Here is a 26,211-nt window from a genome sequence, read left to right on the forward strand (position 1 = left end):
GGATGCCGCCGTGAATTCCTAGCCCTCAGCTTTTCATCCCACCACACCCAAATCCCCAAGAGCCCTTCCGGTACCCCCAGGCTCCTCATGCAGCCCCTCAAACCCTCGACTAGACTGCCTCTCCCCACTAAATCCCCAGGCCCTAAGAAGCCCCCTAATCCAAGAGCCGACCCCGCCCTAACCTCTCAGCCTACATCCTTTCTGTCATTCCCCTCCGAATCCCCAAGTCCTCGCCTCCAAAGGCTGACTTCTTGCCCGCTCAGGTCAGCCCTTGGGCCCCACAGCCAGACCCCGCCTCGCCGGGCTCAGATCTTGACTCATTCCCCACGCAGGCGCCCCAATCAGTCAGAGCCCCCACCTTGGATCCGACCCGAACTCGGGTGGGATATTGCCCCCTCCGCAAGCCCCGCCCCAAGTCAGACAGTGCCCTAGGTCAGACCCTGCCTTCCCCGTCCGCCCATGAACCACGCCCCCACAAGACTCCGCCCCCTGATACACCCTGCAGCACTTCTCCGCCCGCCCCGCCCCTCGGAGGGTGCAGGTCCGGTCCTTTGCAAGCGTTCCAGCGCTCACCCTTGACGATCAGCTCTGCAAAGTTGGAGACGCCCGCGCCACGCGGGGCCTGGGACACGCAGCGGTACAGGTCCTGCTCCGCACGGCCCACGGCGGCCAGCGGGAAGGTGGCCAGGAAGCGTCGGTGGCTGATGTGCCGCACGCCGGCCGCAGGCACCAGCGCCCCGCTCTGTCGCTGAGCCGGAAGAGGGGCCACAGGGTCAGGGGCGCAGGAGAGGGAGGGTCCCGATCTCGCTCTGACCCGGGTGAAGGGAGTGGTAAATGTCCTGGTCCCATTTAGCCGTCCCTACTACAGAAGGGATATGTGGGTTTCTTAGAACCAGCTCTGCCACAGGAAGGTGTGGGGCTGATTAAAAGAATGTGGTCGCTCTGCCTTTGATGCAGGGTGTGGTTGGGGGATCCTGCAGCCGCGCTCTGTCCTCGGGGGATGGGGCACCCAAGAGCGCAGAGCAGAGCCTAGGGAGAGTCAGGACTCTTATGTATGGGTGCCGGAGAAGGAAGGACTCAGCACTCCGCAAGGGAGCCAGAAGTTCTCGTAAGTTGGCCAAGGTCCCCCCTTATCCCTAACCCCCTCTCACCTGCAGAAAGAAGCGCTCGGACTCCGCTGCTCTGCCTGCTGCCATACACTGGAACGAGGCGTTCTGGCCCGCGTTGACCTCCACGTCGCCCAGGCGAGAGAAGTGCGGGGCCTTTGCTGCGGGAATAGAGCCGCGACGTGATCTGGGCCTGCGCCCACTGTGGGCAGGAGCCTCGGCCGCCCGCATCCCTGACCCTGCACCCTAGTGGGCTGGGACTCACCACAGGGGTAGCTGAGAAGCAGGATGTCATCTAGGCCCATGTAGCCCCTGCGGTCTGGGGAGATGAGGGCTTCAAACAGCACCTGGGAGAGACAGGAGGTTCCCTGTCATGCTGATATCCCTCCAGCCCCGCCTGGGGAGGTGCCCACAAGAGCCCCCTTTCAGCCCTGCCCCAGCCCCACCCTCCTCAACAAGCAGAGGTCGGCCCAGCTCACAATTACCCTCCATACCAAGCCAGCTGATTGTGGGAGGGGCTGTCAGCACCTAGAACTAACAAGGTCAAGGCCAGAGTTTCCATCCCAATCCTGGACAGTTACCTTCAAGCAGCAAAACATTTCCCAGCCAGACAGGGTTTCTAAGTCAGCACTATTCCAACTCACCCCAACCCCAGCCATAAACCATTCCTATTAATGATGACCTCTGCTGCTGAACCCAGACTGTACCATCACTGAATAACCCAATGTTGACCACAGACTGGCCACTGACCTTGACCACAGACTGACTCCTGATGCTGAACACACACTAATTCCAACCTTGGCCACTTGCTTGCTCTGACCTCAAGCTGACACCCCTCTACCCACACCTGCATGCACAAGCTGACTGCAGACTGAACTCAGCCCACCTGATATTCATTGGGCCAGAAGGTGCTGACAGCCAGCTCAGCTTGGTGCCACTGACGGCCATGGGATCCAGTCATATTCCAGACAGCACTGCCCAGGGGACCCCCATTGACACGCACATAGATGCCCAAGGTGCCTGGGCTGTGCCCATCTCGGCTGTACAGGAAATAGCTGAACTGCACACAGTGGGTGTCATTCTCACTCAGGCTCTGGAAGATGACATGGGCCCGCTGACCTGGAGCATGCTGGGAAGCATTGACCACCAAGTAGGAGCCTGGAAAGAGAGGGGGAAGAGGCAGAAGCTGAGGAGAACTTGGGGGAGGACCAGGGTCAGGTGGGCACAGAGGAGGAAGCAGAAACAAAGGACTCCAGGCATTGGGACCCATCTGGAGTCAGGGCACCTGAGTTCTGGTCCCAGATCTGACTCACTAAGTCCCTTCATTTCCCCGCAATTGTTTCCCACCAGAGAGAGTTGGAGCAGCAAAATACACAAATCTGGCTTGTCAAAACCCTTTACGGCCCCTCACCACCTGTGATGACCTCAGTCCAGGCTCATGCTGATCCACCACTTTTCCCATGTTCTGAGCTGTGCTTGGAGGTAGGGACTAGGACATCCATCTCAGAAGTCAACATTCTGGCACAAGACAGGCCCTCAAAGGCCACCTCTCCTGAAGCCCTCCCTCTCCATCCCTCTATGGGTGTCTCCCCTGGCCCTTGGATCATTAATAAAGTGTGTATCTCTCTCCCACCACTCCAGCGCCTGATGCTTGGCACTCCACTGTGTCCCCAGCACAGGTCTAAACCCAAGGTGAATGAACATGCAGAACAGAGATTGACTGGAAGGATCCTAACTTTCCTTCCAGCCCCCACCCGGAGTCTAAATTCCTGAGTTATAATTATTTTGATTTCAAACCTGGAGAAAGGCAGCCCTCCCCTTCCCCAAAGATCCAGGCTGTGTGCTGGGAGTGGGGAGGGGGAGGGAGAGGGGCTGGACTCCTCAGGACCTGCCTGGGGGATTGTGGCTTCCCTTCTGTGGGGAGAAGGCCCCAGCAGCTGCCAAGGGGGTGCCCGCAGCCACCCAGGGCTGCCTCCTCCCAGGCTTGGCCGCCAGCCAACACAAGCTCATTCAGATCCCAAACCACGAGGCTCCCTGCTACGGGAGGGCTCCTCAGGGAATCCCCTGGAGGGAGTCTCATACATCTCTGGAAGCCAGAAGCCTGTGGAGAAGGTGGCTCCAGCATCAGTCCTGGAAGGGTAGTAAACAAAACTCCAGGTCCCCAGCCCTACCCAGGAGAGGCACATCCCAGCCCCCAGTACAGTCTCCCTTGGCCCACGCCTCCATCCCCCTCTCTCCTCTCCCTGTGTGCAGCTGTGTGTGTGTCTCTCTCTCCCTTTCAATCTGACACTTTGTTCTTGCCTCTTCCTCCTGCTCCCTCTGCCTCGCTCTCTTTTTCCCTAGTTTTTTCTCACTCTGGGTCCCTCCCCTTCTCTTTCATTTACTCCCTTCAGCCCTGTCACCCCTCCCTTCTCCTCTCTTCTGCTCTGTCCCTGAGCATAAATCTCCCTCCTTCCTTCTCTTTCCACTGCCAGCTCCCTTCCCTAGAATGTGAGCACCAAGAGAGCAAGGACTCTGTCCACCCGGCTACCGCTGCCTCCCCAGGATCCCGTCCAAGGCCCACACTGCATAGGAAATTTCTCTCCCCCTTTTCTTACTGGGGATGTCTCTGCCTGCGTAGGGGAGAGAGAGAAGCAGAGCCCACACAGCGTGGTCAAGACTGTAAGAGGGGAATTCAGATCAGCTGCCTTGTACCAGAATGCCAACCTGTACCAGGCAGAGGCTGGGCCCTCCTTGGGAGTGTGGAGTTGGCCCACTCAGGGTGCCTGCCAGGGTGGGCACTTTGACAGATCATTGGCACACAGGTCAGACTTTGATACCTGCCAGTACAGAGGTCATACAAGTTGCTGAGAGCCCTATGAGGCAGAGATGAATGCCCCAGGGAGGGCCCAGGGTGAGCAAATGCATGGAAGGTGGGGGCAGGGGACCTCCAGGAGGCGAGGCGAGGGGTAGGAGGCCAGACTGCAGAGGCTGCCTGTGCCAGGCCATGGAGGGCCTCTCTCCTGTTGGCTTCAAGTCCTGGCCCTGCAGTGAGAACCTCTGCTGCCCCTCCCACACGCTTTTGCCAGTGGGTGCGATCTCAGCCGTGCTAGGAGCTGAGTGGCAAAGGCCCCGGCCCACTACTGTGACAGGGTCAAGGGGAGGGGCTGCAGGTATCCAACTCTGGGCTCCCTCAGCAAGCCCACTTGGTTCTCCCACTACACTCCGTCTTCCCACCCAGCCTTTATGGAATAATTTGGCCTCCATCTATCTTACCCTTTTCTTAATTCCCGGTTGATTCTGCACCTAATGAAAAGAGGTGCCAGTTATCTGGGCCCTCTCACATGTCTCCAACAATAGCAACTAAACATTAATTGAGCCCCTACATGCCACCACCATGTTATGGACTTTATAGACATTATCTAATAACCCTAGGAAATGGATTTTTGTGTTCTCCAATTCATAGTTAAGGAAATGGAAGCTCAGAGAAGTTAAGTGACTTGCCCAAAGTCACACAGCTGGTAAAGTGACAAAGCCAGGATCTGAACCCCAGTCTTCATGACTCTGGAACCAGTGCACTAGAGGCCATCATCAGTTTAGAAGGCCAGAACTAGAATCCACATAATCAGTCTCCTGACTCCCAGTCTAGTGTTCACAATGCCAGAAATGCCCCATCCCGAAATGGGGGCAGGGCAAGGTAGAAACTGGGAAAGATCTGGGGCTTCCAGGAAGAAAAGGGCAAAGAAGCCAGGTTTTACATACATCTAGCCCCCAATGTTACTGCTCTGTCAGCATCTTCAAGTCCTGGGAGGCCAGGATTCAGAGGCTCACAGGGAGAAGAGAGCCTCCCTGAAGGTGGAGGATTTAGGAAGACCTGGCAGGAGTAAGGTGGATCCTGAGCTAATCACCTATAGGAGTAATGGGAGGTGGGCTTTAACTTACAGCTTGTAAGGTTCTTTGATTACTTGAACCTGCACCCATTTCATAGGTGAAACTACCTGATGTACCCAACTGGTCAGGGTCCAGACTGCTCCACATCCACATTGTCATATATGTCATTAAAGATGCCACAACAGATGAGGCCCAGAGAGGTTAAGCAATGTTCCCAAGGTAACACAGCAGGTAGGCAGCACGCTCCTGGAAGGAGACAGAGGGGTACTGGTGATTGAGATCAGGCTCACCGTGGGGCAGATCCACAGGAGCCCGAGTACCAGGGTGGATCCGCACTTGCTCCCACTGGAAGTCGTCGTACTGGGCCTGGCTGTACTCACAGGGCACTGCTGGGTCACTCGCCTCCTCGAAGGTGCAGCCAGCTGTGAGGGCAGGGCCTGGTTAGTCCAGCCTAGAAAAGGGCTGCTGGCCAGAAGGGCTCATGGGGCTGCCCTCCCATCCCCTCCTCCCCAGGTCCAGCCTCCCCCCTTCCCTCTCCTCAAGCCCTCCCCTCATTGTTCCCTCCCTCTACCAAGGAGCTCCATCCTCAACCCTCTCCACCTACCAAGGCCCTCTTTTCATTGTCTCCTCCCGTTGCCCACTCCCCCTGAACACCCCAGGATCCCCCAATGCTCAACTGCTCATCAAAGACTCTCCTCAACAAAAGCTATTTCTCATTTTTACTCTACCATGAGAGGCTCACAACAACTCATGAAACCAGGACTAGGATTACCCCCATTTTACAGATGAGGAAGCTGAGGCCCAAAGAGGCTGAGGGACTTCCTTAAGATCACACAGCTAGTCAGTGACACAGATGGGGTTTGCACCAAGATCCCCTGACTGCTGGTCAGTGTCCGTCATCAGCCCCTCCATCTTCTCAGAGAGGACAGACTATGGGCCCCAGGACTGGCAGGGTCATGAATGCCATAAGCCCACCTTGATGGTACCTCCTTAAAACTAACAACAAAGTCCACTGATCACATCAGGCTATGACAAGCCCAGCACAGTGCTAAACACTTTAGATGCGGAGTCTCCTTTAGGCCTTCCCTTCTGAGGCAGGTACCATTATTGTATTGTTCCTACTCAACAGATGGGCTTAGGGGATGCAGTCATGACCCAAAGTAACCCAATTGAGATCTCTGCCTGCAGGGAAGTGACATGCAAAAGCACAGTCCTGTGTGGACTGGGCACAGAGTACTAGAGGGAGCAAATTCTCATGATTTGGGACCAGTATGCCCTGTTTAAATAAGGAGAAAGGGAGGCAAGAAGAGAGGGTTGAAATGGATGCGAGTCCTTTGGTTGGTAATGAGGTCCATATATCTTAGCTGGCTCATCAAAGCTCTGAGTTGAACCTAATAAACTTGAGAACACCACTGTTCAGAAAGTAATTGCAAACTAGCCCCCACGCTCACTAGTGAATCTTAGTGTTTGGAGTCCCATTGGTGAACTAAGGCATCTGAGACCTGGGGAAATGCCTGGACAGGTGGCAAGGAGGCAGGCATAAATTGTGCCAGGCCCCATCCTGGGTGCCTGCCAGCCACTGGAACTTCTCCCCACTTGACAGGTGAGATGCCTGAGGCTCTGAGGGGTGCAGGGGTTCGTCCATGGTATAGGTGGTAGGTGAGTGAGTGGGCATCAGACAGACTTGGGATTGAATCTTGACTCCAATTTGCCGGCCATGTGACCGTGACCCTTTCTCATCCTCAATTTCCCCGTCCACACATAGGCTTGTTGAAGATTCAATGTGGGGGTCCACTTAGCACAATGTCTAGCAAATGCCAGCACTCAGGAAATAGCAGCTCTCCGCCCTTCCACTTGAGTCACACGAGAAACAGAAGCAGGATTTGAATCCATGGTGGTCAGACGCTGAAGTCCACATTTTCCACTAGAAAAGCCTTCACTCATGAGCAAGAGCAAATTCAAGCTGCTCCCCAGCCTCAAGAAGAGGAGGGATGAGAAACAGACAGTAACCAGGCAGTGAGTGTCACACATGCCATGCGCCAGGCACAGCGGCTGGCACCTGCACGCCCAGCCCTGACCTCACTTTCAGGGGCTCTGCTGTTTCATCTACAGCAGGGACTTCTCCAGATCATCAGGGATCATGTGAAGCAGCGCAGCCGGGCACAAAGGGGCTCACCATTGTTGGAGGGGGGCAGTTTCCCCTTCCTCTTCTTGGACCCCATCAGAGTATAAAATGTGGGCATGAGGCTGGCACTGAGTAGATGAGAAGAAATAACAGAAGCCTCTCTCCAGAGTTGGGGCGGGACCCTTGCTGAGCTCTTTGCCTCTTTGTTTGTGGAGCCCTGGTCAGCATGAGCCCTGTGGGAGGTGGGTTTTAACCCCATCTGTGCTGAGGAGGCCTCAGCATTCCTTCTGGAAAATGATCCACAGCATAGCACAGGGAGAAGACATGGCCAGTACGAATGGTCAGGGAAGGCTTCCTGGAGGAAGGGACAGCTGACTTCATTCAGCCTGAGCTGAGTCGCTACCTGAAGGTCTTAGCCAAGATCTCCCTGAGCCACACAAATTGCAAGAAAGGGAACCCCGGGATCTGGAGTCCTCCTGGGGCTCAGGTCCTTCCTGTTGCTTCACAAGTAACAAATTGCTGTCCCAGATGTTTCACCCATGGCCCTGGGGTGAGCCTGGGAGGGCCAGCTCCTTGGCTTTTTCCTGTCCACTCTGAGCCAGGCCACATGAGCTGCCAGACTCCCAGTCTGACTGACCTGGTCAGAGTGACTGCCAGACCATCTGATCTTGGCCAGAATGATCACAAGACTGACTGACTGATCCCAGACCAGCTGACCATGGCCAGAGTGACCCCTGACCTCTGCCAAATAACTCCTACAACTGACCCCAGCCATGAAGATCTCCCCAGCTGACCATTTCCATTCAGAGCACCCCCTTCCAGAAGTAGAATGACTCCCTCTCCCTGATCCATGTCCGTCCCTGGCCCCTAAGTCTCTGGGCCAGGTCCATTCCAGCCACAGCACTTGGGAGGGTAACATTTTGGGAGCCAAGCCCTCCAGGGAGAGCCCCACCCCCACCTGCTCCCCAGTTCACCCTGGGATGGGAAAAATCAGCACTCCCAGATCCTGGGAAAAGCCGCATCAGCTCCAGTCTGGATGGCTCGGGAGCTAGGAGCCCCAAAGCCCAAGTCCCAGCTTCTGCTAGAGACCCAACTCCTGCTGGGCCCACCAGCTCAGGGCGAAAAATAAATCAGACTTTGGGTCGAAAGCAAGAACAGCCAGGGACTCCCTCTGGACTCCATCAGCACAGACCTGGGCACAGATATGCACACACACATCAGCACCACCACAGGGGGGCTGCCGCTTACCACCACGACCCCCTGTGCCACCGATCCCTCACAGTAACTCACAAGGTAGATATTATTATTATTCCTATTTTACAGAAGAAAACTGAGGCACAGAGGGATGAGGCAGCTTGCCCAAGGCCATATCTTAAGTTCCAGAAGCTGGGATTTAAATGACCTATCTTCATTCAAGGACACTAGGCACAAACAGAGTAAGGCCCTGGGATTCTGCTGGCCACATGTGTGTATTCAGTACCATTCACAGGACATTGTTCACTGACAACACAAAACAGGCCCCAGGTTGGCAACAGTAGGGGAGCCAGGATGGTTAAGGCTCTGCTCTGCTCTCAAGGACCTCCTAGTCTGAGTGAGGTGAGGGAACAAGACAAAGCAGAGAAGGGTCAAGGCCACAGGGGCAGTCCAGGGGAGGAGGGTGCATGCAGGGGAAAGGCTTCCCAAAGGTGGGTACATCTGAGCAGAGCCTGGAAGGATGGGGATCAATCTGGCCAGCAGAGCTGGGGTATTTGAGCCAAAGAGCCCAGCAAGAGTGAAGGAAGTTAGTGAGTAATAAACACAGTTCGTCCAGGGCGCAGAGAGGAGCCCAGACTGGCCAAAGCAATGCAATGGGAGATGAGACTGGATCGTCTGGGAGGGAGACCGAGGCTGAGGCTACACCACGGAGAGCCAAGGGCCAGGGTAAGAAGCCTGGCCTCGTTTTGAGAGGGGAAATCACAATTGGTGTTTGAGCAGGGAAGTGCCTGGATTCAGACGAGACAACACTTCCTATAAGCCTGAAGAGGGCAGGTGACTTCTCCAGAGGGCACTATAAGATCAGAAGTGGGACAACCCACCAAGGGGTCCGGAATCAGATATCAGGAACTGGTGAGGAAGGGGCCCCAAGTCCCCATTCTGGACGCAAATGGCACACACTCCAATCACACTGACAGAGATGCACAAAATACACACACATACACTCAAATGTTCACATGAACACACTCTCTTCCCCCAGCCTTGTCCAAGCCATGGGGACACAGTCACAGCTGGGCTGGGGACAGGGAGAAAACCAGACCCAAGGAGGGGTACACCACCTCTGCTGGGACCTCCCTGAGAGGGTGAGCTGAATCAACCCCAGACCCCCAACAGCTCCCCAGCCTCAGCTCAAACTGGCCCAGCTACATTCCTCAGCTAATCTCCCCAATCTGGCAGGCGGTTGCCTGAGCAACCGTCAGCCACAATTTGGGAAGGCAGGATGATGGTTTATCCACATCCCGCTGGGCTCTGGATGGGGTGATGTAAGGGGCATAGCAACCTCCACAGGGGGAGCCAGAATACGGGAGGGGGTCTCCCTGGGGCAAGGGTCTCCACCCCTCCGTGTGTATATTTCCATATGTGGACGTCTGTGTGCACACATGCACATGTGCACATGGCTATGTGAGTGATAGCCTGGTACTGGCTTGTACTCAACCGGGAGGCAGGAGGCCTGGATCTAATTCCTGCTGAGCCTCTAACTCCCTGTGTGATCTTGGGCAGGTGGCTTGCCCTCTCTGAAATGAGAATGGGGACATAGGTGACCCTCTAAGGCTTTTCCACCTCTAGAATTCTGATTCCATTTGTGTGAGTAAGAATAACTTGACGGCAGAGAGAGAGACAATGGGGGAGAGGAATGTGAGGGTGAGCATGAGTGTCTCAAAGTGTGGGTTCCCCAGCATTGTGCTGTGAAGTTGTGGGTGTGGAGGTGTACATTTATGTGCAGAGATACATGGACATATTCAGCAATAAGCATGTTGAATTCTAACAGAGGGAGGTGAGTGTATGCAGAAGGGAGTTGTGCATGTGTGTACATGTGTGTATGCGTGCACGTGAACACCCAGGCACGTGAGCACCAGCCTTTCCTCCCTACCAGACAGGGAATGGTGTTCTGTGCCAACTACGGCTGCCAGCCACCATCAGTGTTTTCTGAAGACCCTAGGTAAACAGAGTCTGTTTGCAATGAGATTTTTGTTCCCTTTGGTTTGTCAATAGAACATTCAGTTCCCCAGGGATGGCCCCAGGAGAAACAAAACTTCTCCCAACAAATTACAAATTTAGGGCTGGGTAAATCACCCCAAACCCTGGCTTGGGGAACCCAGATACAACCCCAGTGACAACACAGGTCTATTTCATCATCTGAAGCCATGCGCCTTATCAAGGTACCTCCAACCAACCCTGGAACCAACACAAACTTCCCCTTGGACATTCTTGTCCAACCTAGCCCTCTCCCAAGTTCTCCATCCCAACAACAGCTCTATCTCAAGCCTGTATAAACTCTACCTCCTCCCTTCTAGAGGTCAGAGACTGTCTCTTATGTCTTTGAACCCCATCCCCAAGCCCTGTGTATAACAGAATGCCAACAGTGGCTGGACCTATTGACCCCATAATCCCAGCTAGTCCAATCCTGACCAACCCCACACAGGCTCAAGGACCATGACTCCAGCCCAGAGACCTGGCTCAGCCCACTTCACTGCTCCCTTGCCCAGATCAACACAACCAGACCTTGGCCGGCGCTCCCTGGAGCTGCCCTCCAGAGCCCCGAATAATTGATGGGCAATTAATCAAGGGCAGGGCTGGTAGTAATACGCCCACCTTCTAATCACCCAGGGTTTAACTTAGCTACAGCCAAGAAGATCACCCAGGGCCAGGCCACAGCGAGAGACAACTGACCTGGTACCCACTACAGGAGCCATCACAGAACCCAGCGATGCCAACATCCTTCCATCTCCACTGAGGAGAGAAGGAAGCCAACTACAGCAGGGGAAACTTAGGCAAGACCCACTCCCTATCTCCCAGATCAATACACACAGCAAATCCCAAAGTTAACAGCAGGGCTGCCATGTTGGTAGTATAAGAGGAAAGCATAAGGTGGGGCCAGACTCCATGCAGAGGCAAAGGACTGAACAAAGGGCTATTCTGTAGAGGTACAGTGGGCAAAGAGTACACAGAGCCCTGGAGTGCAGACACCCTGTGTTAGACAAAAGCAGTGCAGAGGAGAGAAGCAGAGGGCTGTGCACAACACGTGCATTTCTAAGCTCTGTACTTCCCAATGGTCCCATGGAGAGAGGGCTGGAGTGAGCACACAGCGTGCACAGACCCCAGTATGACACCTGGAACCACACAGCAGTACCAGACAGGGCCATGATGCAGTGGAGAGGTGTGACGTCCATCGTGGGCACGACCCAGAGCCACACAGAGGCACGGCGCACCGGGGAGCACCTAGCAGTACACTGGGCTGGCGCTCAGCGCCACGGGATAGCTGTGTGGAGGAATGCCAAGGTGGGACGTCCAAGCCTTCCTCGTTCTTCTCCCTCTCCAGACACTAGCACGGGGCCAGGCAGATCATTGGCGCTTCATGAAATCTCACTGAAAAGATGTGTCTTGTGGAGGCAGACAGAACAGTACCGAGATACAGGAAAGAGAAGGATATGGTACAGGGCAGGAGGAACTGCTGGGAGTGGAAACCCAGTCCTGAATGCAAGCTTAACACAGTCCCAAGGAGTAGAGCAGGTATAGACTTGAGAGCAGGGGTTGGGGGAGGTGGAGGCAGAAATTGGCACCAGAATGGAATGGAGTCAAGATGTCATGTGGAACAGGGAACTCAGTGCAAGCGCTCTGGGACTTGAAATCCAGGAAAGAACACACAACCCAACCGTGAACAGGTACAGCGGAGGGTGGAGGCCCAGGATGGTAGTCGTGTGCAGTGCACAGATGCAAGGCCGGGTACTTTCAAAGGTAATGCCTACAAAAACCCATGCCAGTTCCAAGCCTCAAACTGCGTGTAGGTACCGACTCTTTGGGCAGTGTGCAGAGGGGGCCACAGGTGTACTGCACTGAGACCGCTGGCAGCAAAGACGTTGCTCAACTGGGGCTGCCAACAGAAACCTGGGAACAGAGGCCAGCTCAGTGGTTACACAGGGAAAGGCCAAGATAACATCAGGGGCAGCGGTACAGCAGCAGTGGTGCAATGTGATGGGCTGGGCCAGGAGAAGGCACATCTCCAGTGCCGTGCAGTGGAGCAGGGGGACAGAAGTGTTATGCCAGGCAAAGGCGGACAGTCTTGGTACAGTGCCACAATGGAATTTAGACAGGCTGTGCCCAGCCAGACCCGATGCAGTGCAGATGCCCACTGCAACAATGCAGTGCAGTACAGAGAGGCCATGTGACGCAGGTGCGGCATCGTGGTAGCGCCATCTGTTGGCACACTGCAGTGGTACATTGCCAGGATCTACGCCCAATCTCAGGAGAGTCCACAAGCCCAATGCAACAGTGACATCCAGTAGACTCACACAGACATGCAGGAGGGTCCACACAGCCAGTGCAATGCGTAATCCCAGAGCAATCATGCGGTGTAGAGCTGAGATGCCATGCAGTGCATGGATGCAATGCAGTGGCCCAGTCCTGAGTTGATGGGTCCGAAAATCCCAGACAGTACACACCCAGGACAATCTGGAGACGTGATGCAGAGCAGTTCTTAGTGTGAGGCAAAGAGGTGGCATGTGCCTCCCTGTGATGCACTGGACAGTAGGGGAGCCCAGCCCCCCAGAAACCCTTGCACCTACAGCTCTGTCAGGCTGGGCTGGCTAGCCCAAGGGCTGAGGGCTGAGGCCTCATCTGCCCTATGGGCTTCCCCTCATCCCATCTCCCACCCCCCGCATCTTCCACCCCAGTGACTCTCCAAGGGCACAGGATGAAGCCACTGCCGTCCATGGGGCAAGCAGCCAGGACTGAGCACATTGTCCAGGTATTTATATCTGAGCAGGGCCCCAGCATGCTGGCAGGAGAACAATGAATTCAGATTCTGCTGAAAAGCTTTTGGACAATTAAAGCACATCCTCTGGCCCCCAGCCCAGGGCAGGGCAGGGCAGGGCAGAACCGGAGAGAGACAGAGAGAGGGACCTATTGAATTAGGCCTTGGCACAGGGTGGGTGGGAAGTGGGATGAACCAGGGGAGGGTGTGAGAGGCGAGCCAGACCCAGTGAACCTGGATAGTCACTCCAGCACTCCCCACCACCACCGCCCCTCCCAGGCCTGGATTTCATCAGAAGCCTAGAACAAACTTTTCTGAGCCCATAGGATGCTGCACACACACAAACACACTTAATAATAGCTTAGCACATACAGTGCTTGCTACATGCCAGAACCTGTTCTAAACTACATACGTATGTACATAAAAGATACCCTCATGGCAACCCCATGCATGTGTTCCATTATTATCCCCATCTCACAGGTGAGAACACTAAAGGCCCAGAGAGGTCAAGTAACTTGCCCAAGGGTTACATGGCTAACAGCAGCAGAGCCAGGATTAGAACCCACATGGTGTGGCCCCCAAGCCCACGCTGTTAACCACCACACTCTAGGTACAAACACATGTTTACACATATGCGCAACCACAAGGCTGTACACATACACACATGGAAACACATACACATGTACACACATCCTGAGCAATGTATTTCCCACTCTGTCAGCAGAGGCCCACCTGTCCTGTCCAGATAGGTTTCTGACACCTCCCAGTTGTCACCTCTTGCCCCCCAGCTGTCCCATATCCCCCTTCTAGCCATCCCTCATCTGTCCCCCAACCCTCAGTTGCTCCCCCAACACCACCTGTCCCCTCATTCTCAGCTGTCCCCATCCCCCAGATATATCTTCATTGACAGCTATCTCCCCTGCCCCCACTGTCCCCCAACCCCCAGCTGAAACTCCACCCTGGCTGTGATCTTGCCCGTCAAATATATCCAGCAACACCCCTTCCCAATTTCCCCATCCCAATCCTTCCCCCATTTCTATACTCAACTCCAAAGCCTCAGGGACCCCTCTACCCCTCTAAGCCCCCAATTTCCTCATCCCTTCTGATTCACCACCAAGTCCTGGGGTCTGTACCCTGGGAATCTGCTCAGGACCTCCTGAGTCATCCAATAACAGTTGTCTTCTGAGTTCTCCACCCCAGAGGTCCTCCCCTGTCACTCTTCAGGCAATGAGAGCCCTGCCCAGGGCCAGCCAAGGGGGAATACCAGCCCCCAAGTATGATTGCCCTCCAGAACCCCAGCGCCTTCCCTGTGTACCCAGAGGTTCACATCAGTGCAAGCACTGAGTGGGCACATGCCATGCACAAGGCCCTGGGGACAGGAGATGACAAAGACCCAGCCCAGCCCTTCCCCCAGCCCAGTGGGGAAGGAGACAGAAAACACTGTAGCTCACTGACCCACGTGCATCATGGGAGAGACCTGATCAACTGTGCTAGGAGGAGTCTGGGAAGGCTTCCCTGGGGAAGTGACACTGGAGTTAGACTGAAGGCTGAACAAGTAGGCAGGCGTCCGGGAAGTGAGAAGGGTGGGAGGGATGTTCTCGGCTGAAGGTACAGCACGTGCAAAGGTAGAGAGGTGTGAAAGGGCCCAGCAGGTTCTGGGATCAGCACTGGTCAGGTGAGGCTGGATCATAAGGCGGACAGGGAGGAGTGGGCTCAGGGGAGGAGAGGCATAAACATGAAGCTGTCAGGGAATGCGGGGGCGGGGCCACGCAGGGCCTTGTCTGCCACGTTAGGTTTGTGTTTTATCCCCCAGGTGCTGATAAGCCTTGAGCTTAGGGCAAGTGAGTGGCAGCATTCTGTGTCTGCCTGAGAGAGGTCACTCAGATCACGGGGTACAAGAAGCATTGGACGGCTGATGGCAAAACGGAGACCAAGGAGGGGGCTACTGAACAGTCCAAGCAAGAAACGATGGGGCTGGAGAGAAGGGGCCATAGATTCAGCAAAACCTTCTTCAGTGGCCACTGAGTGCCGGCCCATCCACTCCCCATGGTGTCCAGCCGCACTAAAGGTACACTTGTAGACCAGCATGGTCCACAGAATCGTTCGCCACGATGGAAACACTCTCCACTTGCACTGACTGACCAGCATGAGAGTCACTAGCAACATGCAACTCTTGAGAACTCGAAATCTGGCTGGTGAGACTGAGGGACTAAATTTTTATCTTAGTGAATTTTAACTAATTTAAATCTGTTAGCCACATGTGCGTAAACAGCCACCATATTAGAAAGAGCAGGAAGAGAACATTTCCATCATTCTACAAAGTCTGTTGGATAACACAGCTTTAGAGTGACGAACCACAGAGAAGCAGAATCACTGGGGCCTCCTCCAGAGGGTCCTGGCATTGGGGTCTGAAGGGAGATCAGGAGGCAAGCCCCAGGGCAGGCGGTGTCACAGGCTGAGCTGGCACAGCACCAATCCCTGGTCCACAGTTGGGCACAGTCACCAGGACACTCCCTACCCAAACATACACACCCCTTTCCTAGAGACACAGAAACCCAAACCTACAGGGCACCCCACAGCCAAACTCACAAACACCTGGGTACCCCATCGCTGGATACACAGGTGCCCCACAGCCAGGCACAGAGGCACCTGGACAGCCACACATCTGGGCACGACACAGGCACACTTCCGCGCTTGAACACCCATTACCCTGAGGACTCCCAGACAACTGGATACACCCACCTCCAGATCCAGAGACACTGGGATATTCTTATGTTGGTGCCTCCTGATCCTCCCACATCCTGGTACTGGGACACCCACACCCAGATCCTGAGACACCACCCACTCCAGGAATTTGAAAGTTTGATACCCAGACACCCCAGCATCAGGCTCCTTAGGGATCAAAGCAGCTGCTCACCTCCCTACTCTGCACTCAGATCTTTCCACACAGGGTAACCAGACAGCTACATGCCCTGAGAAGCCACCCATATGTCCTGGGCCCCAGGCTACAATCATACACTCACAACTATACACATTCACAAACTCCACTCTGACAGCCCAGATGTCAGGATCACACCTGCGCACACCTCAGCCAGCCTCCCCCAACTCCGCCTGCAGGGGTCACCACAGGGAGCAGCTCATCTCCCTTCCTGGGCTCACAGGCGACCAGGACAGAGGCTGTGACCCCACCTGCCCATCCCAGGATGTGGGGCAGAGGGCTGAGGGAGAGTCCATTCTTCTGCTGCAGGGCCCTCCCCACTTCTCCCCTGACGCTCAGACTGACGGTTGGGACTCGATGCCTCTCACCAACTGCCGAGCCTCCAGCACAAAGGGCTGAGACCAGGGGCCAGAGAGGCCCTGCCAGCAGCTGGGGGGCAAGGGCAGGGGGAGTGGAGAAGGGGGGTTGATTGGAAGACAGTGGCTGGGGGGAGGGGCCAGCAGGCAGAGAGACCTGCTCCCTTCAGTCTCGGCCAGAGAGTTGACCTCCCCAGCTCACGGCTCCCAGATGACACTCTGCGTGGCCTTTTCACAGACAACACCATCCCCCAGCAGAATTTTCCAGATTCCTGGAGGGAAACCTAGTTCTTTAATCTCTACTTTCAGTGGAGTCAGTGCGCCCCCATCTGGCATCTCCAGCTCAGAACTTGACCCACTGGACATCACTCATTCTTTCACGCGGGACATATTTATGCAGCAGGAGTGGGCCAGGCCTCGTACCTGGCACTAAGGATCCAGACATGAACTAAATACCTAGTCCCCACCTCCACAGAGCTCACGGTCTGTAAGGGAAAAAGGACGAATAAACTGTAATTACAATAATTACAGTGCTATGGGAAAATCCAATCAATGCTCACCCTCCCTTCTTGGGCTAGAAGAGGAAATAAACAAGGAAGGCTTCACAGAGGAGACGATGTCTAAGCTGTCTAGCTGAAACCTGAAGGAGGAGCAGGGGATCACCTGCCAAAAAGGTGGAGTTAGAGAGTTCTAGGGAGAAAACACAGCTTGTGCAAAGGCCCAGAGAAGAGACGGCAGGCAGTGGGCATTTAGAGAGTATTGGTAAGTGGGTTAGACTGGCCAGAGCATAAGATGCAAGGGACAAGTGGCACAAAACCAGATGGGGCTGGACAGGCAGGCAAGGGCTAGAGGGCTGAGGGGGAGGGACTTAACCCTGGAGGCAGTGGGGAGCAATTGGGAGCCTTAAAAGGGTTTCAAACTGGGGTTTCAAACATGTTTTGGGAAGATCCCTGGCACCACAGAGGGATGGATGGAGGAAAGAGGCTGGAGCCTTCCTGCATGTGAAAGATGACGGGATGGAGAGAAGGGGACAGATGAGAGAGCTCCTGAGAGGGTATAAGGGCAGGATGCATCAGAATGCAGAGAGAGGAGCAGCTTGGAGGAGGAAAGAGGGGCTGAAGAAGGGGGGAGGGCACAAGGCATCCCCAGCAACTCTAGCTTCTCAGCCATGCGTGAAAAGCCACCCCACTCCCTGACCTAGCTTAGCTGACGAAAGTGTGGAAGGATGGCGGCATGCCTGGAGCAAGCAGAGTATCCACCCTGGATTTTCCCTGACACCAGAGCTGGGCAGGAGGCCGCCCAGGAGCTCAGCACCCCCAACTCTGGCCACTCTCATGTCTTCCTGCTGAGTCCTTCCCCCACCCCCAGGGAGAAGGGCCAGCTGCCCAGACAAGCCTTTATTGCCCAACCTGAAACCACTGGGCAGCCTCTCCCTCATTCCTGCTGTCCACAACTCCAGCAACCAAAAGGACAAAATGAGCTAGAACACAGCGGAATAAATTACTGCCAGATTTGCACGGCTCAGACACATCACCACCCACCCTTTGGAGGAGGGGGACTCAGGATGCATTCAGGGAGCTGGGCTGACTCTATCAGCTTGGGGGCAAGGAGAGATCACACCCCCTTCTACTAAGGGCTTCTGAATTAGGCTCTAACAGTAATAGCTACAGGTGCCAGGAGCCATAGAAGTGAAGCAACTTGCCCAAGGTCACAAGGACAGCGAGTGACGGAAGCAGACTTGAACCCAGGTCCCCCTGGCTTCAAATCACAGCCGCCGGGGGCTCTGTAGCAGTCCTCAAAACCGTCTTTTGTTCCCTGGCACTCACAGATAGAACCTTACTTTACAATCTACAAGTACCATACACCTTTATTATGAATCCCATGGAACAGATGGGAAACTGAGACCCCGAGAGTGGAAGCAACTTGCTAAAGGTCTCACTCCCAAATCTCAGGTCTTGACACTCCCCCCTGTTGGCAGAAGCTGGGGCACTTGAGGTTCCCGGGATCAAGGCGATGGTGATAGGGATGGGGGAGCATGTAGTACCCCTCAGTTTGATCTCAGGGTGGGGGAGGGGGCAAAGTTGCTGAGGAACAGGAGGAGGGGCTGGGGAAGGATAAGGAGGGAGGTCGGTCGCTTTGGGGGTCCTCTCAGGCACCAAGGGGTCAAAACTAAAGCTGTGCGTGATGGCCCCAGGGCCGCAGGGCCAGCCCCAGTTCAGAGTCAGTGGAAGGAGCAGCCACAGCTGCCGGCGGAGCTCCGCCCGAGAGAGGCCGGCGAGGGGCGGTGAGGGCAGCGAACACGACCCCGGAGGGCAGTTCTCGGAGGCCAGTTCTTGGAGGCCGGCGGCCCGAAGTGACCCTGCGTGTGACTAGGCTCGGATACTGGTCCGGGGCATCTCTCCGTTACTCCCGGGGCGTCTCCCCGTTACTCGGCGCTCCAGGTACCAGGCTGCAGCCGCCCAACCGGTGGGGATGCAAGGCTGAGGCTGCCCGGGAGGAGACCAACCACCCCAGCCCCAAGGCAGGCGTCGGGTGCAACTCCGTTGGAGAGGGACACAGACCGGGATCCCAGGCCTCAGAGGGATGGAGGCTTGGCCGGGGGGGTAGGGGGAGGGGGTGGACAGACACACCGACACACACACAGCCGACACACACACAGCCAACACACAGTACACAGCACACACGGATATACAGACACAGTTCTGAATATACATGTTCAGAAACGCGATCACACGTACAACTACACAGACACACACACACACACACCAAAAGGCGCCAGACTCCAAAACACACCCAGAGACAGCGCGGTCACCCAGCAGACAGAAGCACTTAAACACACGCTCACACACGTACACTTTCGCACACATACGGCCGTCCCGGCCGACCAGGAGGCCGCACAAAGTTGCGGAGTCGATGGAGGGAGTGTCCCGGGAGACCCTGGCGTCCTCGGCGCCTCCCGAGCGCAACGGGAGGGGGCGCCGTCCCGCGGCCCAGAGCCAGGCCGGGCCCCGGGCGCGGACGTCGCAGCCCCGCCCGGACTCAGCCCCCGCCCGGCCGCCCCCGGTGCGGCCGCGGCCCGGCCCCCGCAGGAGCGCCCCGAGGCCCGGCCCCTCCCGCCCCGCGGCCCCTCGCGTCCGCCTCCCGCGCCTGGCCCTCCCCGCCACCGGCCCGGGCGCCCCGCAGCCCCGGCGCCGCCTCGGATCCGCCGCCCGCCAGCGCCGCGCTGAACTTGCGAAACAACAAACAGCCCGACATGTCGGAGTCGGCGGCCGCCGGGCCCCCATCCCTCCCTCTGGAGCCTCAGGCCGGGCCCGACCCGGGAGGGGAGGGGAGGGGAGGGGGCGCCGCCGCGACAACTTGTTCCGGGCCCGCGCGCCACACACGCACACCCATGGGACACACACATATATATACACACACACACATCCTGCCACCGCCCCCTTGGGTGGCTCCGGGCCCGGGACACACACTCAGCCACGGCCCAGGAGCGCACCACACTCGCAACATTCCTGGACACGCAGCCAGTACGCACGGACACACTCACATCCGCTCCAGACACGCTCCTACACACGCATTCCCGGCACACTTGGCATTCACTCGGACCCACGCAGCCCCCGGAGGCGCACACCACCAACCCCAGACACTCCCACACGTACACATCGCGCACACGGCACACGGACACACACGTTCCGGACCCGTTCCCACGCCTTCACACACATACACGGCTCCCACAAGCACACACAATGCACACGCGTTCCCCGCTCCACGCGCGGTCAGAATCCACAGAGCACCCCTGGCCACACGCAGAACACAAACACGCAACCCCTTCTCGTGCACACAACAAGCAGCACTCCGGGCTAGGGCACACAAAATGCCAACAAATGCAACACATCAGCCGATACAACTCCTGCCACACAACCGAACTCAGATGCACATACAACAGACACACAAACCCACTTGACCTCAAATACACTACACACTGGCAGGCACACAAGACACTCGGCGCACACCCCCTGCCTCGATGCATACAACATTCACCCCAACATACTCGTGGACACAACACACACAGACCCTTTCCTTGCACACATAACTCACGGACACACAACATTCGCAGGCACACAACACCCTGAACATACGATCGTACATCCAACACTCAGACATACAGGGAGCAGGCTCGTAATGCCCGGTCACCCAACACTCCCACTTTCTTCCGAGCTACGCCACGGGCCCCGGGGGCTCCACGGGGCAAGCTGGGTCCGACCGACGCGCACTTACCTGCCGGAGTCTCGGTCTCGGGCGCGCAGAGCTGGAAGGTGAGCGCCAGGACGAGAGCCTGGGCACGGGCCATGGTGCGCCGCCGCCTGCCCCGGGGCCCGGCGCGGGGGGCGCCGCCGCCGGAGCCCGAGCCGAGCCCGAGGCGAGCCAGAGCCGGAGAGAAGCGGCGCGGCGCGGAGCGGGACTGGCGCCGAGTCCAGAGCGGGAGCCCAAGCAAGCGGGGAGCTGACGTCAGGCCGGGCAGCACGTTCCTCGGTCTCGCGGCGCCCCCTGCTGGCAGCCACGCGCGCCGCTGCCGGGCCTAGTTGCTTGCTCCCCTGTCGTGCCCCTCCCCCACTCCTGAACCCCACCCCCACCCCCACCCCCACCCCCACACCTGGAGATCCCGGGCTGGGACTGGACGCCCATCAGCCTCTGTGCCCATGTGGCACTGTCATTCTTGGTAAGCAGGCCCACGTCTCTGCTCACTGCCCACACCTAGTTCCCACGAAGCTCTCTGGGACAGAGACCCAGGGACACCCCGCCTCCCTGTTCCATCCAATGCTTGAAACCTCTCTACCTAGGTCCCTTCAAATTGCATCCATACCATACCCTCCAAGGACAGGGCCCTGTCAAAAGTGGGTGGTTGGGTCTTTGGAAATGCTAGCTTTTAGAATTGTTCATAGTATTCCTTTATCATCCTTGAAATATCCATCGGATCTGTAGTGATGTCCTCCTTTTCATTTCTGATGTTAGTAACTGGCGTCCTCGCTCTTCCTTTCTTAGTCTGGCTAGACACTCATCGATTTATTGATCTTTGCAAAGAACCAGCTTTTGGTGTGGTTGATTTTTCTCTATTGATTTCCTATTTTCCATTTCACTGATTCCAGCTTTAGTTTTTATTATTTTTGCTTTCTTTGGGTTTAATTAGTTCTTCTTTTTCTAGTTTCCTAAGGCAGAAGTTTAGATGGTTGATTTTAGATCTTTCTTTTTTTTCTCATATATGCATTTAGTGCTATAAATTTCGCTCTAAGCACTGTTTTTGCTTCATCCCACACATTTTGATAAGTTTTGTTTTCATCTTCATTTAGTTTCCATTTCATTCAAAATTTTGAAATTTTTCTTGAGATTTCTCCTTTGATCCATATGTTACTTAGAAGTGTGTTATTTTACCTCCAAATATTTTGGAATTTTTCAGCTTTCTTTCTGTTATTGATTCCTAGTTTAATTCCATTTTGGTCTGAGAGCAATCATTGTAGGAGTTCTATTCTTTTAAATTTGTTAAGGTGTGTTTATGGCCTAGAAAGTGGTCTATCTTGGTGAATATTCTATTTGAGTTTGGGAAGAACATGTATTCTGCTGTTGCTGGATAAAGTAGTCTTTAGATAACCTTTATATTCAGTTGATTGATGGTGTTGTAGAGTTCAACCATGTCCTTACTGATTTTCTGCCTGGTGAATTTGTTCATTTCTGACAGAGGGGTGTTGAAGTCTCCAACTGTAATGGTGGATTCAGCTATTTTTCCGTGCAATGCTGGCTTTTAAAAAGTTCTTCCTCTTCATGCCGTGAAATCTGCCTCCCTTGCTGACTCTCATTGGTTCTAGTCTATTCCCTGGCTACACGGGGTAAGTCTATTTGGGCCTCTACCCAGGATAAGCCCTTGTACAATTATCAGAAACTAGTCGTCCCTGGCGAGTCACCTTCTAAGTGCTTTACCCACATGGACTCATTTAATCCTCACCACTGTTATTCCCATTACACAGTTGACAAAACTGAGGTACACAGAGAGAAAGTGACTTTTCCAAGATGATGCATCATATGTGGCAGCGCCAAGATTTGAAACAAGGTCATCTGGCTTGAACTGAATAGGAGCTGAGATCTGTCTTCCATTTGAAACAAATCAACAAACACTGAATACTGATTCATTTGTTCAATAATTGCTCTAAGCCAAAGTGGAGATACAAAACAGACAAAAACCCCTTCCCTTATGAAGCTTATATTCCAGTGGAAAGACAAGAACAATAAACAACTAAAAAAAGCAAATTCTCTGGTATACGAGACAGTAATATACTAGAGAAGCCGGGGAGAAAAACGGTGGGGGTAGAGGGGGTCATCACAGGTTTAAACAGAGTACCTACTATATGACATATTCATTATGTGTCTGCACCTCTAGCACATGAGCTCTAAGGCAAGGACTCTGTCTGATATCCCACTGCTTGGTATCTGGTATGCAGTCAGTACTCAGTAAATATTGAATGGGTGAATGAATGAATGTAGACATGGTTCTTGCCTTCACGAAGTTTGCATTTTAGAGGGAGAGAGCAATAGCAAATACGCAGAGAAGAGACAGAAAGGACCACCCAGAAAAGGAAACTCAAGAAGAAAAATCTTGTGAAAAAAAGAAACCACCAAGGATGCTGCTATTTGTGGAAGACTCTTGCAGGGGCCTCATGGCAAGAGTTTACCATTGGTCCCATTTTGGGGGATGTGGAAACTGAGGCTCAGAGCATAAGGCTCTTGTCCAAGGTCACACAGCTAGTAAATGGTGGGCCCAGGGCGCAGACCTAGACCAGACTGATTGTACACCCCTCTGCTCTTTGTGCAGGGGAAGATTACAGGACACAGACTGTGATGGAGGGGGAAAAGAGCACAAGCAACAGGTGGACAGATGAAAAGAGAACATTCTGGTCCACTTGACCACAAACTCCTACAATCCTTGAAAGAAGAGAGAAGGGGAAAGGACAGTCCGGCCTGGAGTGGCTGGCCCAAATCTAGGGAAAAGAAGGTGACACTACAGATAGGGCCAGGCCATGGGGAAACTCAGTTACTTTCAACTCATGGAATATTCATGATACCTACTGTGCCAGGCCCCATATTGGGTGCTGGTGTCATGGAGATGCACTAAACATGGCCCCACTCTTGCCTGGAGGGGGAAATGGGCACATAAATAAATAAAAGACTATCTTCTAAAGGCCATAACACCAGTCCAAAGAAAACACAAAGGCAGCCTGGGGGGTTGGGAAACAACATTAAAGAAGTAATGTCTGAACCTGGATCTTCCTGGATAGGCAAGGGAGGGGAGAGCATTTCAGGCAGAAGGAGCAGCCTTAATAAAGGCATGAGACATCAAAGTACTGGGAAAGGTGGGTATCAGGCATGGTTGGATCATAGGCTGTGCACAGTCCAACAATAGGTGATAAAGACAACATGGAAGTCAGAGTGAAAATGGTCTTGAATGCAAGGCTGGGACAACTGGACCCGTGGTCAATCAGTGGTTCTCAAACTGTACCTCTGAGGGAACCCAGGCATTCCTCAAGGTCCTGCTGTTGAATTAAAACCACAGTCATATTTTTCTAATTTGCAAGAAGTTAGATTAATTACAATGAGTAGAAATTTTGTTGTTGTTTTAAACTGTTTTTCCTCCATACATTTTCCTGAAGACATTAGAATGTGTCACAGTGTGAGAGAATGATAGAATTAGCACAGAATCATAGTTTTGTTTTGTTTACAGGTTTAATATATCAATAGTTCACAGTGTTCTACAAAGAACAGTAGCTTCTGGTTCTCCCTGAGTATGGGGAGTCACGGAAAGACTTTACGCACGGGAAAGACAAAATCTGGTCTTCTTGTTGGGGAAAAAAAATCATTCTGGAAGCCTGAGAAAAAGGACTTGGGGAGGGAGAGAGAAGAAGGGGGTCTCAGTTAGAAGAGGGCTGTTGACACAGTTCAAATAAGAGCTGATGCCCTGGACCAAAAATGAGCGCTGTCAGGATGGACTGGGGACTAAGTCCAGTCCCATGGAGGAAGGCCTGCTGGATAATTCTCCAGGCTTCCTGGATGAGCTGTCCAGGGAATTCAGAGGAAACTACTCAGTAGAGAAGATAATATCAATAGCTCAGTGTCACCTAGGGAGTCTTCCAACAGAAGTAGGACTGTGTATCACTGTGAAAATAGAAGGTAGGCAAGACTGGGGGTGTGTGTGTGTGTGTGTGTGTGTGTGTGTGTGTGTGTGTGTGACCAAGTCTTTTCCCCACCATGGGACGCCAACTTTCTCTAGTAATAAAAATAAATGCAAACACTTTTTGAGCATGTACTATGAGCCAGTCTGGGTGTTTTACATGTGATATTTCTCATTTAATCTTTACAATAACCCCAAATAACATTTACCAAATACTTTCATGTGCCAAACATTGTGCTAAATGCTTCATATGAATAATATCTTAAAACAGCCTTGAATCAGATACTATTATTTCCTTCATTTTAAGAATAGGAATTGGAGACACAGAGAGGCCAGGTGACCTGTCCAAAATCAAATGGCTGGACAGTGACAGAGCCAGAACTCAAAGCCAGGTTTGCCATTACCTGCACCTTTCTTCACAATACTTTCTTTTCTTCTTCAGAGGAAAGGCTCTAAGTGGGCAAGTTTTGGGTCAATAAAATCCAATGAAATTCTTCCTTATCCTTCAAAGCACAAAGGTTCAGTATTTCTCAATGTTTGTTTCCCAGGCCACCTACATCAGAATATTCTTGAGATCTTACAATAAATGTAGATTCCTGGACCCCTCCCCAAGATTCTAATTCAGGAGGTCTGAGATGAGATCTCAGATGGTTTTTACGCATATTAAAGATTTTGAGTCACAGGACTGGCTCCAACAGCACCCCCTCCATGAGCTCCCACCCTCACCCCATCCCAGAACACTGTCTTCTTCAGACTCCAGCAGTGTCCTCTGTCATGCCCTAATGTGCAGCTGGGGTTTTAATTCTGCTCATATCTTCCTTCCACTAAAAATATGATGTAGCAAATTTTCTGGCTATATCTTTTTATAAAGCACTTCCATTGTCCCATTCAATCCCTTACTACCCTGTGAGCATTTTGAGAGGGCGCCCTCCTTGTGATCACTCCCTTATATCTGAGCACACTTAGCATTTTACAGTGTGCTATCCGGTCCACGACAACATTATTCCATCGTTTTATCCAATCCTTACAATAATCTTGAAGGAGGTCTATTAGCCCTATCCTACCGAGGACAAAGCTGACTCATGGTTTCTGTCACTTGCCCGAGGTGGACAAGCTAAGAAGTGGCAGATCTAGGATTTGAACCTTAATCTTCTAAAACCCCAAACCCAGTACTCTTGCCTCCACATTGGCTTACATCTACCCTCCTTCGTGTAGGGAGTAAGCTTTGCCACCCTATTCTGTTAGAAGGCAGCGGAGATGAAATGAGATAATGCCTTAAAGGGCCTGACACAGTGAGCGCTCAAACGGTGAGGAGGAGAAACTGAGGTCAAGAGAGGGGAAATGTCTTCCCCAAAATCAAACACCAAATCGCAGGCTGTAGACACAGCTTTAAGGCAGTCTCAGACGGTCCTTGTTAGGAGTTCAACTCGGGCAGGCTCAGAATCTCCGCGACTCCCTTACATCCCTCTTTCGCTCCCTCGGCAGTGTCACCAAGCGCCACCCCGCGGGTCACGAAGGAAGGGGACGGCTCTTTTAAAGGGTGAGGGCGTGGTCAAGCCGTGGGGCGGGGCGAGAGGCGGGGCTCAGGCGAGCGGTCGCT

General features: G+C 53.9%; 1 protein-coding gene across 6 annotated transcripts in view; it reads right to left on the minus strand.

Annotated features, from left to right (window-relative positions):
- Window positions 1–20,877, minus strand: part of PTPRU (protein tyrosine phosphatase receptor type U) — a 78,802-nt gene extending 57,925 nt beyond the window's left edge. For 3 of the 6 annotated variants that reach the window (XM_074377010.1, XM_074377008.1, XM_074377007.1), the window contains exons 1-6: window positions 20,675–20,877; window positions 5,267–5,398; window positions 1,993–2,264; window positions 1,372–1,453; window positions 1,152–1,267; window positions 574–748 (exon numbers count right to left, since the gene is read on the minus strand). In XM_074377010.1, the coding sequence (XP_074233111.1) occupies window positions 574–748; window positions 1,152–1,267; window positions 1,372–1,453; window positions 1,993–2,264; window positions 5,267–5,398; window positions 20,675–20,747 (850 nt within the window). In that variant the 5' untranslated portion in view covers window positions 20,748–20,877. Of the gene's footprint in view, window positions 1–573; window positions 749–1,151; window positions 1,268–1,371; window positions 1,454–1,992; window positions 2,265–5,083; window positions 5,232–5,266; window positions 5,399–20,674 lie in introns of those variants that run through there. The other 3 variants (XM_074377011.1, XM_074377009.1, XM_074377012.1) reach the window with 3 other exon arrangements.
- Between the last annotated feature and the right edge of the window lie 5,334 nt (window positions 20,878–26,211).

The sequence above is a fragment of the Camelus bactrianus genome, chromosome 13, assembly GCF_048773025.1.
Source record: "Camelus bactrianus isolate YW-2024 breed Bactrian camel chromosome 13, ASM4877302v1, whole genome shotgun sequence".
Taxonomy (NCBI): Eukaryota; Metazoa; Chordata; class Mammalia; order Artiodactyla; family Camelidae; genus Camelus; species Camelus bactrianus.